The 14,193-nt window shown below is 46.7% G+C and overlaps 1 protein-coding gene across 1 annotated transcript in view; it reads left to right on the forward strand.

Moving 5' to 3' along the window:
- Positions 1-14,193, forward strand: part of HEATR1 (HEAT repeat containing 1) — a 710,058-nt gene that overhangs the window by 189,847 nt on the left and 506,018 nt on the right. Inside the window, exon 16 of the mRNA XM_069234483.1 lies at positions 1,829-1,950. Coding sequence (XP_069090584.1) covers positions 1,829-1,950 — 122 coding nt within the window. The remainder of the gene's footprint in view (positions 1-1,828; positions 1,951-14,193) is intronic.

The raw sequence follows: 14,193 nt of genomic DNA on the forward strand, positions 1-14,193 counted from the left end.
TTGCGATTATGCTGTACAGGACTAATATATATATATATATATATATACCGCAACATACCTGAAGTGCAGAAGAGAAAAACACATATTTTGGTGCATTGGATGGAGTTGTGACCAGATCCATACCTTTTGGTCAGCAGTCCATGAGGAAGTGACTAAAATAGTGGAAAGCCAGCACCATTGTCCCACGCATACCCCGCAACGTGGCATTCGTATGTATAAAAGGGAAAATTGACCTTCCCAAGCGTACAGTGATACTTTAGTCGCTGGATCTAATGTTGGCACACAGGACAGTAGAGTAGTAACTTCAGCTCAGATCCAAATACCTGGAAAAGAGAAATGGACTAGTGCATGGCTGTTGGAAAATCAATATTCAAGATGAGGGAGTGCCCATAAAAATATTGAGTCTGTGGAGATGCAACAATTGATCTACATCCTTAACATGCTGTTCTCTGAATATTTTGCTGACTCTTAACTCTTAACATAACAAGATTGTACAACATGTCAGTTATAAGAAAGAGGAAAATTACAAATAGATGACACAATTTACTTTGGGAGTCCTGAATAATACACAGTTGTGGAAAATGGAGCAAGGCTAGCATTATTCTTAAAATCTTGACATCCCAGAAAGTATAAAAATATTAGGTCATTGTATTTTGACTCCAATCAATTAAAACTTATTAAAATGAATACATATAATCTAAGACCAATTAAAAACACATGATTATAACAATTCTCTAGTTCTTATCTCCCATATATTCTACAAGTACCTCACCACTGAGGAAACAATTTTGTCATTTATCTCAGTTGTTGAGTATAAAAGGAAGGAATTCCATAGTTTACTTTAAAAGCCCTAGATAAATAATAGGGTCACAAAATTGTAGGAAACAAAGCAAGCCATCATCATTCTTAAAATCTTAAGATCCAGAAATAAAAAAAATAAAAAGAATTAGACCATTGTATCTTTAACTTCAACCAGTTAAGACCTGTTATATTAAATAGGTATAATCTAAAACCAATGTGTTAAAAAATGCACGATTATAATAATTCTCTTGTTCTTATGGCCCATGCACTTCGCAAATATCTCGCAACTGAGAAAACTATTTTATCATTTGTGTCAGTTGTTAAAAGTCGTAATGCTGTATTCCATTCCCTTATCCCAACTAACCTACATAACGGAGCAATCCACTTTTTCCTGGGTGCCATATATCTAGGGCAGAAAAACATAAAGTGCGCGAGTGACTCTTTTGTCTTTTGGCAATGATGGCAGTATATTAAATTACAGTCCTCCAATCTCCATTGCGCTGTAAATGTCTTGAGCGGGAGGGTCCCTAGTCTGAACTTGATGAATAGTATTTTAGTATAGGGAGGATTTACATTATCCATGTAGGCCTCAAATTTAGGGCTGCATTTATGGTCTAAAAACTGTAGAGTCAGACTGCCATGATTTTTTAACCAAATTTGGGCCAAAATGTTCTCCCAATAGCACCTTTTTACACGCTCCTTTGTTTCCCTGGTCAAATTATGAGGAGCACTCCACACCTCCTCCATCTTGAGGAATTTGCACGTATCTCTAATGTGTCTGAACCAAGGGATCTTTAGTACGCTATCACATTTTGCTGACTCATTATGTTAACAGTCGTGGGAAAGAACGTGCTGCAGACAGAATATAGACAATGATATGACATTGTTAAACAATTATGATATACATGGACTTAAAACAAGTAAGTGTGTGCCTGTAGTTATGTTGCCAGTTTGTAGATATATATATATATTGTGGGGCGTTAGTATTGTAATTTTCCCTCTCCTTATTTTTTTTTTTTTTAACTAGCCCTTGATAAAGTGATGAAAGCTTCAAAGCCAGCGGCATTGGCAGGTGCAGCAAACAGGAAGATGATTCAAGTGCTAGCTGACAATGTGGCGTCACTGGATTCCTCTTGTGTGTTACAAACGGTAAGACTGTTAAGATGTTATGTTTTGTGGGCCCAGGGAAAATGTTTGTGCCTGGTTAGTAACACACAGACTTACATTGAAAATGATGTAAATATTTTCAAGTTAGTTTGAGCTTTCGTTAATAATATATCTCTAACTCTTTGAGGCTCGGACATCACCAGGAGTAGTCCTGGAAATCTGTGACTGCCTTAAGTTTCCATAGGCTGCTGATGCACTTTTCCACTAAGTTAGTAATCTATATGAGTGAGGCAGGTGTTTAATATGCGTTTTCACATTTGACTTATATTCTTTTTCCTTCCGAGACAAAATATATTTTTTCTCAAGAGAAACTCCTTCCCCTAAACCCCTTGAAATTTAGAAGTGTTTCTTTCTACTTACTACCCTGAAAATAACCACACCCTTATTGAAAGTAACTGTGAGCGTTTCCAGTTGCAAATGACCATGCAATATGCCTGTAAATATTCCATTGTCTGGAGGCCAGTGCAGCCTGCGCCACCTACTGCCCATGCCAGCGCCAGGACTAATGCAACTACTAACCATCACACCCCACAAGTATGACAATTCTTACTACTCCAGACCCCTGAAGCTAAAATAACGACTTGGGCGGCAGGTATTAGCCATTTTAATGTATATTATTAATAAACATCTGTAATTGTATTCATCTCTGACTTAGACATTCAGCACCACCATGTGGCAGACTTCCATAAGTGCTGGTGTTGACAATTAAGTGCCTGTGCTGATTACTGAAAACCACTGGCTCAAATTAAGTACTGCCTGAACTCTTGATGACATGCCTTCTTTGCTAGCCCTACCATAGACTTGAGACTGAAAAGGCCACCCACCAGATTGGTTTGTTTTTCCTTATTATAAGAGCAATTAAAGAGTCTAAAATTCCAGTTGTTGGAGTTCTTGATATCCTAATCATGGACTACGAACAACAAAAATGCCCCTCTGATTTATCGCCAACACCTATAAAAGAATGGGCACACACTGCTACTTCCTTGTGGTGGACCCTGATTACCACGCTATTCTACCAGTACTGTAAATCTGCACCCTGAATGATGAATGGTATGGCTGTCCGAGGGAAAACTTGAAACCATTTGCTACAGTTGACAAAGCATAAAAAGAATGATAATCTTTGAAGAACTAGGCATCAGCCTCTAATGTGTTAGGGTGCAGGGAATGCCATGGTGAACTGGCCTGGTTATCCAGTGCTGTCTTTACCTCTTTGTTTTAAAATCTGTCTTATATAATAGTTACCAGGCAGTAGAGTGTAGTGGAAAGATTAACCCTATCTTTAGAGTGAATCATATATGCCTGGGTTCAGGCTTTGTACTGTCCCTTTCACTTATCTTGCAACCTAAACTGTTAACTGACTGACTTTTGCAATGTTTTAAGCAAGAGGAAAAAGATGTGCATCTCTAATGGTCATGCCCTTACACTTGTAGCTTAAAATCGTTTCTAAGAGGCTAATACACTTTCATAGTCTGCTGTGCCAGTAAATTTCTTCTCTCTCCCTTGTGCGCTTTTTGCTTTCCACTTCATCTTCACTACCTGATTCTCCAGACATCCCAGACAAGAGTTGTGCATTGTGGATTGTAGGAAGTTGGCTCTGTATGTGCTATTTCAAAGTAAGGAATAGCATGCACAGAGTCCAAGGGTTCCCCTTAGAGGTAAAATAGTGGTAAAAATAGATAATACTAATGCTCTATTTTGTGGTAGTGTGGTCGAGCAGTAGGCTTATCCAAGGAGTAGTGTTAAGCATTTGTTGTACATACACATAGACAATAAATGAGGTACACACACTCAGAGACAAATCCAGCCAATAGGTTTTTATATAGAAAAATATCTTTTCTTAGTTTATTTTAAGAACCACAGGTTCAAATTCTACATGTAATAGCTCATTCGAAAGGTATTGCAGGTAAGTACTTTAGGAACTTCAAATCATCAAAATTGCATGTATACTTTTCAAGTTATTGACAAATAGCTGTTTTAAAAGTGGACACTTAGTGCAATTTTCACAGTTCCTGGGGGAGGTAAGTTTTTGTTAGTTTTACCAGGTAAGTAGGACACTTACAGGGTTCAGTTCTTGGTCCAAGGTAGCCCACCGTTGGGGGTTCAGAGCAACCCCAAAGTCACCACACCAGCAGCTCAGGGCCGGTCAGGTGCAGAGTTCCAAGTGGTGCCCAAAACACATAGGCTAGAATGGAGAGAAGGGGGTGCCCCGGTTCCGGTCTGCTTGCAGGTAAGTACCCGCGTCTTCGGAGGGCAGACCAGGGGGGTTTTGTAGGGCACCGGGGGGGACACAGGTCCACACAGAAATTTCACCCTCAGCGGCGCGGGGGCGGCCGGGTGCAGTGTAGAAACAAGCGTCGGGTTCGCAATGTTAGTCTATGAGAGATCTCGGGATCTCTTCAGCGCTGCAGGCAGGCAAGGGGGGGGATTCCTCGGGGAAACCTCCACTTGGGCAAGGGAGAGGGACTCCTGGGGGTCACTTCTCCAGTGAAAGTCCGGTCCTTCAGGTCCTGGGGGCTGCGGGTGCAGGGTCTCTCCCAGGTGTCGGGACTTTAGGTTCAAAGAGTCGCGGTCAGGGGAAGCCTCGGGATTCCCTCTGCAGGCGGCGCTGTGGGGGCTCAGGGGGGACAGGTTTTGGTACTCACAGTATCAGAGTAGTCCTGGGGTCCCTCCTGAGGTGTTGGATCGCCACCAGCCGAGTCGGGGTCGCCGGGTGCAGTGTTGCAAGTCTCACGCTTCTTGCGGGGAGCTTGCAGGGATCTTTAAAGCTGCTGGAAACAAAGTTGCAGCTTTTCTTTGGAGCAGGTCCGCTGTCCTCGGGAGTTTCTTGTCTTTTTGAAGCAGGGGCAGTCCTCAGAGGATGTCGAGGTCGCTGGTCCCTTTGGAAGGCGTCGCTGGAGCAGGATCTTTGGAAGGCAGGAGACAGGCCGGTGAGTTTCTGGAGCCAAGGCAGTTATCGTCTTCTGGTCTTCCTCTGCAGGGGTTTTTCAGCTAGGCAGTCCTTCTTCTTGTAGTTGCAGGAATCTAACTTTCTAGGGTTCAGGGTAGCCCTTAAATACTAAATTTAAGGGCGTGTTTAGGTCTGGGGGGTTAGTAGCCAATGGCTACTAGCCCTGAGGGTGGGTACACCCTCTTTGTGCCTCCTCCCAAGGGGAGGGGGTCACAATCCTAACCCTATTGGGGGAATCCTCCATCTGCAAGATGGAGGATTTCTAAAAGTTAGAGTCACTTCAGCTCAGGACACCTTAGGGGCTGTCCTGACTGGCCAGTGACTCCTCCTTGTTATTCTCATTATTTTCTCCGGCCTTGCCGCCAAAAGTGGGGCCTGGCCGGAGGGGGCGGGCAACTCCACTAGCTGGAGTGTCCTGCTGGGTTGGCACAAAGGAGGTGAGCCTTTGAGGCTCACCGCCAGGTGTGACAATTCCTGCCTGGGAGAGGTGTTAGCATCTCCACCCAGTGCAGGCTTTGTTACTGGCCTCAGAGTGACAAAGGCACTCTCCCCATGGGGCCAGCAACATGTCTCGGTTTGTGGCAGGCTGCTAGAACTAGTCAGCCTACACAGATAGTCGGTTAAGTTTCAGGGGGCACCTCTAAGGTGCCCTCTGTGGTGTATTTTACAATAAAATGTACACTGGCATCAGTGTGCATTTATTGTGCTGAGAAGTTTGATACCAAACTTCCCAGTTTTCAGTGTAGCCATTATGGTGCTGTGGAGTTCGTGTTTGACAGACTCCCAGACCATATACTCTTATGGCTACCCTGCACTTACAATGTCTAAGGTTTTGTTTAGACACTGTAGGGGTACCATGCTCATGCACTGGTACCCTCACCTATGGTATAGTGCACCCTGCCTTAGGGCTGTAAGGCCTGCTAGAGGGGTGTCTTACCTATACTGCATAGGCAGTGAGAGGCTGGCATGGCACCCTGAGGGGAGTGCCATGTCGACTTACTCGTTTTGTCCTCACTAGCACACACAAGCTGGCAAGCAGTGTGCCTGTGCTGAGTGAGAGGTCTCCAGGGTGGCATAAGACATGCTGCATCCCTTAGAGACCTTCCTTGGCATCAGGGCCCTTGGTACTAGAAGTACCAGTTACAAGGGACTTATCTGGATGCCAGGGTCTGCCAATTGTGGATACAAAAGTACAGGTTAGGGAAAGAACACTGGTGCTGGGGCCTGGTTAGCAGGCCTCAGCACACTTTCAATTGTAAACATAGCATCAGCAAAGGCAAAAAGTCAGGGGGCAACCATGCCAAGGAGGCATTTCCTTACACAACCCCCCCCCAAACGAAAGAGGATGAGACTAACCTTTCCCAAGAGAGTCTTCATTTTCTAAGTGGAAGAACCTGGAAAGGCCATCTGCATTGGCATGGGCAGTCCCAGGTCTGTGTTCCACTATAAAGTCCATTCCCTGTAGGGAGATGGACCACCTTAACAGTTTAGGATTTTCACCTTTCATTTGCATCAGCCATTTGAGAGGTCTGTGGTCGGTTTGAACTAGGAAGTGAGTCCCAAAGAGGTATGGTCTCAGCTTCTTCAGGGACCAAACCACAGCAAAGGCCTCCCTCTCAATGGCACTCCAACGCTGCTCCCTGGGGAGTAACCTCCTGCTAATGAAAGCAACAGGCTGGTCAAGGCCATCATCATTTGTTTGGGACAAAACTGCCCCTATCCCATGTTCAGAGGCATCAGTCTGCACAATGAACTGCTTAGAATAATCTGGAGCTTTGAGAACTGGTGCTGAGCACATTGCCTGTTTCAGGGTGTCAAAGGCCTGTTGGCAGTCCACAGTCCAGTTCACTTTCTTGGGCATTTTCTTGGAGGTGAGCTCAGTGAGGGCTGTCACAATGGATCCATATCCCTTCACAAACCTCCTGTAGTACCCAGTCAAGCCAAGGAATGCCCTGACTTGAGTCTGGGTTTTTGGAGCTACCCAGTCCAGAATAGTCTGGATCTTGGGTTGGAGTGGCTGAACTTGGCCTCCACCTACAAGGTGTCCCAAGTAAACCACAGTTCCCTGCCCTATCTGGCATTTGGATGCTTTGATAGAGAGGCCTGCAGATTGCAGAGCCTTCAAAACCTTCCTCAGGTGGACCAGGTGATCCTGCCAGGTGGAGCTAAAGACAGCAATATCATCAAGATAAGCTGTGCTAAAGGACTCCAAGCCAGCAAGGACTTGATTCACCAACCTTTGGAAGGTGGCAGGGGCATTCTTTAAACCAAAGGGCATAACAGTAAACTGATAATGCCCATCAGGTGTGGAGAATGCTGTCTTTTCTTTTGCTCCAGGTGCCATTTTTATTTGCCAGTACCCTGCTGTCAAGTCAAAGGTACTTAGAAATTTGGCAGCACCTAATTTATCAATGAGCTCATCAGCTCTTGGAATTGGATGAGCATCTGTCTTGGTGACAGAATTGAGCCCTCTGTAGTCCACACAAAACCTCATCTCTTTCTTTCCATCTGTGGTGTGAGGTTTGGGGACTAAGACCACTGGGCTAGCCCAGGGGCTGTCAGAGCGCTCAATGACTCCCAATTCCAGCATCTTGTGGACTTCCACCTTGATGCTTTCCTTAACATGGTCAGACTGTCTAAAGATTTTGTTCTTGACAGGCATGCTGTCTCCTGTGTCCACATCATGGGTACACAGGTGTGTCTGACCAGGGGTTAAGGAGAAGAGTTCAGGAAACCGTTGTAGGACTCTCCTACAATCAGCTTGCTGTTGGCCAGAGAGGGTGTCTGAGTAGATCACTCCATCTACTGTACCATCTTTTGGGTCTGATGACAGGAGATCAGGGAGAGGTTCACTCTCTGCCTCCTGATCCTCATCTGTTACCATCAACAGATTGACATCAGCCCTGTCGTGGAAGAGCTTAAGGCGGTTTACATGGATCACCCTTTTGGGGCTCCTGCTTGTGCCCAGGTCCACCAAGTAGGTGACCTGACTCTTCCTCTCTAGTACTGGGTAAGGGCCACTCCATTTGTCCTGGAGTGCCCTGGGAGCCACAGGCTCCAGAACCCAGACTTTCTGCCCTGGTTGGAACTCAACCAGTGCAGCCTTTTGGTCATACCAAAACTTCTGGAGCTGTTGGCTGGCCTCAAGGTTTTTGGTTGCCTTTTCCATGTACTCTGCCATTCTAGAGCGAAGGCCAAGTACATAGTCCACTATGTCCTGTTTAGGCTCATGGAGAGGTCTCTCCCAGCCTTCTTTAACAAGGGCAAGTGGTCCCCTTACAGGATGACCAAACAGAAGTTCAAAGGGTGAGAACCCTACTCCCTTCTGTGGTACCTCCCTGTAAGCGAAAAGCAGACATGGCAGGAGGACATCCCATCTCCTTTTGAGTTTTTCTGGGAGCCCCATGATCATGCCTTTTAATGTCTTGTTGAATCTCTCAACCAAGCCATTAGTTTGTGGATGGTATGGTGTAGTGAATTTATAAGTCACTCCACACTCATTCCACATGTGCTTTAGGTATGCTGACATGAAGTTGGTACCTCTGTCAGACACCACCTCCTTAGGGAAACCCACTCTGGTAAAGATACCAATGAGGGCCTTGGCTACTGCAGGGGCAGTAGTCGACCTAAGGGGAATAGCTTCAGGATACCTGGTAGCATGATCCACTACTACCAGGATATACATATTTCCTGAGGCTGTGGGAGGTTCTAGTGGACCAACTATGTCCACACCCACTCTTTCAAAGGGCACCCCCACCACTGGAAGTGGAATGAGGGGGGCCTTTGGATGCCCACCTGTCTTACCACTGGCTTGACAGGTGGGGCAGGAGAGGCAAAACTCCTTAACCATGTTGGACATATTGGGCCAGTAGAAGTGGTTGACTAACCTCTCCCACGTCTTGGTTTGTCCCAAATGTCCAGCAAGGGGAATGTCATGGGCCAATGTTAGGATGAACTCTCTGAACAGCTGAGGCACTACCACTCTCCTAGTGGCACCAGGTTTGGGGTCTCTGGCCTCAGTGTACAGGAGCCCATCTTCCCAATAGACCCTATGTGTTCCATTTTTCTTGCCTTTGGACTCTTCAGCAGCTTGCTGCCTAAGGCCTTCAAGAGAGGGACAGGTTTCTTGTCCCTTACACAGCTCTTCCCTTGAGGGTCCCCCTGGGCCCAAGAGCTCAACCTGATAAGGTTCAAGCTCCAAAGGCTCAGTTCCCTCAGAGGGCAGAACTTCTTCCTGAGAAGAGAGGTTCCCTTTCTTTTGCTGTGTTGCAGTTGGTTTCCCAACTGACTTTCCTGTTCTCTTGGTAGGCTGGGCCATTTTTCCAGACTCCAGCTCTACTTTTTCACCCTGTGCCTTGCACTGTGCTCTTGTTTTCACACACACCAGTTCAGGGATACCCAGCATGGCTGCATGGGTTTTTAGCTCTACCTCAGCCCATGCTGAGGACTCCAGGTCATTTCCAAGCAGACAGTCCACTGGGATATTTGAGGAGACCACCACCTGTTTCAGGCCATTGACCCCTCCCCATTCTAAAGTAACCATTGCCATGGGATGTACTTTTCTCTGATTGTCAGCGTTGGTGACTGTGTAAGTTTTTCCAGTCAGGTATTGGCCAGGGGAAACCAGTTTCTCTGTCACCATGGTGACACTGGCACCTGTATCCCTCAGGCCCTCTATTCTAGTCCCATTAATTAAGAGTTGCTGTCTGTATTTTTGCATGTTAGGCGGCCAGACAGCTAGTGTGGCTAAATCCACCCCACCCTCAGAAACTAGAGTAGCTTCAGTGTGGACCCTGATTTGCTCTGGGCACACTGTTGATCCCACTTGGAGACTAGCCATACCAGTGTTACCTGGATGGGAGTTTGGAGTGGAACCTTTCTTGGGACAGGCCTTGTCTCCAGTTTGGTGTCCATGCTGTTTACAGCTATGACACCAGGCCTTTTTGGGATCAAAGTTTTTACCCTTGTACCCATTGTTTTGTGAAGAGGCTCTGGGCCCACCCTCCTGTGCAGGTTTTTGGGGGCCTGTAGAAGACTCTTTACTATTTTTAGTTTTGGTTGTCTCATCACCCTTCTGCTGGGGAGTCTTTGTGACCCCTTTCTTTTGGTCACCCCCTGTTGAAGTCTTGGACACCCTAGTCTTGACCCAATGGTCCGCCTTCTTTCCCAATTCTTGGGGAGAAATTGGTCCTAGGTCTACCAGATGCTGATGCAGTTTATCATTGAAACAATTACTTAACAGGTGTTCTTTCACAAATAAATTGTACAGCCCATCATAATTACTTACACCACTGCCTTGAATCCAACCATCTAGTGTTTTCACTGAGTAGTCAACAAAGTCAACCCAGGTCTGGCTCGAGGATTTTTGAGCCCCCCTGAACCTAATCCTGTACTCCTCAGTGGAGAATCCAAAGCCCTCAATCAGGGTACCCTTCATGAGGTCATAAGATTCTGCATCTTGTCCAGAGAGTGTGAGGAGTCTATCCCTACACTTTCCTGTGAACATTTCCCAAAGGAGAGCACCCCAGTGAGATCTGTTCACTTTTCTGGTTACACAAGCCCTCTCAAAAGCTGTGAACCATTTGGTGATGTCATCACCATCTTCATATTTTGTCACAATCCCTTTGGGGATTTTCAACATGTCAGGAGAATCTCTGACCCTATTTATGTTGCTGCCACCATTGATGGGTCCTAGGCCCATCTCTTGTCTTTCCCTCTCTATGGCTAGGATCTGTCTTTCCAAAGCCAATCTTTTGGCCATCCTGGCTAACTGGATGTCCTCTTCACTGGGGCTATCCTCAGTGATTTCAGAGGTGTTGGTCTCTCCTGTGAGGGAACCAGCATCTCTGACTATTATTTTAGGAGTCAGGGTTTGAGGGACCCTGTTCTCCCTAGATAGGACTGGTAGGGGGGAATTGTCCTCCAAGTCACTATCCTCTTCCTCTGAGTTGCCACCCTCAGAGGGGTTGGCCTTTTCAAACTCTGCCAAAAGCTCCTGGAGCTGTATTTTGGTAGGTTTGGGGCCCATTGTTATTTTCTTTAGTTTACAGAGTGACCTTAGCTCTCTCATCTGTAGATGGAGGTAAGGTGTGGTGTCGAGTTCCACCACATTCACATCTGTGCTAGACATTATGCTTCTAAAAGTTGGAATACTTTTTAAGAGACTAAAACTGATTCTAGAATCTAATTCAAACTTTTACAAACTTTTAAACTCTAAAAGAACTGCTAAACAGGATCTAACACAAGGCCCTAGCAGGTCTTTTAAGAATTTAGAAAACTTTTCAAATTGCAAAAATCAATTTCTAATGACAATTTTGGAATTTGTCGTGTGATCAGGTATTGGCTGAGTAGTCCAGCAAATGCAAAGTCTTGTACCCCACCGCTGATCCACCAATGTAGGAAGTTGGCTCTGTATGTGCTATTTCAAAGTAAGGAATAGCATGCACAGAGTCCAAGGGTTCCCCTTAGAGGTAAAATAGTGGTAAAAATAGATAATACTAATGCTCTATTTTGTGGTAGTGTGGTCGAGCAGTAGGCTTATCCAAGGAGTAGTGTTAAGCATTTGTTGTACATACACATAGACAATAAATGAGGTACACACACTCAGAGACAAATCCAGCCAATAGGTTTTTATATAGAAAAATATCTTTTCTTAGTTTATTTTAAGAACCACAGGTTCAAATTCTACATGTAATAGCTCATTCGAAAGGTATTGCAGGTAAGTACTTTAGGAACTTCAAATCATCAAAATTGCATGTATACTTTTCAAGTTATTGACAAATAGCTGTTTTAAAAGTGGACACTTAGTGCAATTTTCACAGTTCCTGGGGGAGGTAAGTTTTTGTTAGTTTTACCAGGTAAGTAGGACACTTACAGGGTTCAGTTCTTGGTCCAAGGTAGCCCACCGTTGGGGGTTCAGAGCAACCCCAAAGTCAGCACACCAGCAGCTCAGGGCCGGTCAGGTGCAGAGTTCCAAGTGGTGCCCAAAACACATAGGCTAGAATGGAGAGAAGGGGGTGCCCCGGTTCCGGTCTGCTTGCAGGTAAGTACCCGCGTCTTCGGAGGGCAGACCAGGGGGGTTTTGTAGGGCACCGGGGGGGACACAGGTCCACACAGAAATTTCACCCTCAGCGGCGCGGGGGCGGCCGGGTGCAGTGTAGAAACAAGCGTCGGGTTCGCAATGTTAGTCTATGAGAGATCTCGGGATCTCTTCAGCGCTGCAGGCAGGCAAGGGGGGGGATTCCTCGGGGAAACCTCCACTTGGGCAAGGGAGAGGGACTCCTGGGGGTCACTTCTCCAGTGAAAGTCCGGTCCTTCAGGTCCTGGGGGCTGCGGGTGCAGGGTCTCTCCCAGGTGTCGGGACTTTAGGTTCAAAGAGTCGCGGTCAGGGGAAGCCTCGGGATTCCCTCTGCAGGCGGCGCTGTGGGGGCTCAGGGGGGACAGGTTTTGGTACTCACAGTATCAGAGTAGTCCTGGGGTCCCTCCTGAGGTGTTGGATCGCCACCAGCCGAGTCGGGGTCGCCGGGTGCAGTGTTGCAAGTCTCACGCTTCTTGCGGGGAGCTTGCAGGGATCTTTAAAGCTGCTGGAAACAAAGTTGCAGCTTTTCTTTGGAGCAGGTCCGCTGTCCTCGGGAGTTTCTTGTCTTTTTGAAGCAGGGGCAGTCCTCAGAGGATGTCGAGGTCGCTGGTCCCTTTGGAAGGCGTCGCTGGAGCAGGATCTTTGGAAGGCAGGAGACAGGCCGGTGAGTTTCTGGAGCCAAGGCAGTTATCGTCTTCTGGTCTTCCTCTGCAGGGGTTTTTCAGCTAGGCAGTCCTTCTTCTTGTAGTTGCAGGAATCTAACTTTCTAGGGTTCAGGGTAGCCCTTAAATACTAAATTTAAGGGCGTGTTTAGGTCTGGGGGGTTAGTAGCCAATGGCTACTAGCCCTGAGGGTGGGTACACCCTCTTTGTGCCTCCTCCCAAGGGGAGGGGGTCACAATCCTAACCCTATTGGGGGAATCCTCCATCTGCAAGATGGAGGATTTCTAAAAGTTAGAGTCACTTCAGCTCAGGACACCTTAGGGGCTGTCCTGACTGGCCAGTGACTCCTCCTTGTTATTCTCATTATTTTCTCCGGCCTTGCCGCCAAAAGTGGGGCCTGGCCGGAGGGGGCGGGCAACTCCACTAGCTGGAGTGTCCTGCTGGGTTGGCACAAAGGAGGTGAGCCTTTGAGGCTCACCGCCAGGTGTGACAATTCCTGCCTGGGAGAGGTGTTAGCATCTCCACCCAGTGCAGGCTTTGTTACTGGCCTCAGAGTGACAAAGGCACTCTCCCCATGGGGCCAGCAACATGTCTCGGTTTGTGGCAGGCTGCTAGAACTAGTCAGCCTACACAGATAGTCGGTTAAGTTTCAGGGGGCACCTCTAAGGTGCCCTCTGTGGTGTATTTTACAATAAAATGTACACTGGCATCAGTGTGCATTTATTGTGCTGAGAAGTTTGATACCAAACTTCCCAGTTTTCAGTGTAGCCATTATGGTGCTGTGGAGTTCGTGTTTGACAGACTCCCAGACCATATACTCTTATGGCTACCCTGCACTTACAATGTCTAAGGTTTTGTTTAGACACTGTAGGGGTACCATGCTCATGCACTGGTACCCTCACCTATGGTATAGTGCACCCTGCCTTAGGGCTGTAAGGCCTGCTAGAGGGGTGTCTTACCTATACTGCATAGGCAGTGAGAGGCTGGCATGGCACCCTGAGGGGAGTGCCATGTCGACTTACTCGTTTTGTCCTCACTAGCACACACAAGCTGGCAAGCAGTGTGCCTGTGCTGAGTGAGAGGTCTCCAGGGTGGCATAAGACATGCTGCATCCCTTAGAGACCTTCCTTGGCATCAGGGCCCTTGGTACTAGAAGTACCAGTTACAAGGGACTTATCTGGATGCCAGGGTCTGCCAATTGTGGATACAAAAGTACAGGTTAGGGAAAGAACACTGGTGCTGGGGCCTGGTTAGCAGGCCTCAGCACACTTTCAATTGTAAACATAGCATCAGCAAAGGCAAAAAGTCAGGGGGCAACCATGCCAAGGAGGCATTTCCTTACATGGATCCACCATAGAATTTTGTTCCTAGGTGCACTCATTCTGATTTTTCATGGTGTTTGTAGGAAGTTGGCTCTGTATGTGCTATTTCAAAGTAAGGAATAGCATGCACAGAGTCCAAGGGTTCCCTTTAGAGGTAAAATAGTGGTAAAAATAGATAATACTAATGCTCTATTTTGTGGTAGTGTGGTCGAGCAG

The sequence above is a fragment of the Pleurodeles waltl genome, chromosome 5, assembly GCF_031143425.1.
Source record: "Pleurodeles waltl isolate 20211129_DDA chromosome 5, aPleWal1.hap1.20221129, whole genome shotgun sequence".
Classification (NCBI taxonomy): Eukaryota; Metazoa; Chordata; class Amphibia; order Caudata; family Salamandridae; genus Pleurodeles; species Pleurodeles waltl.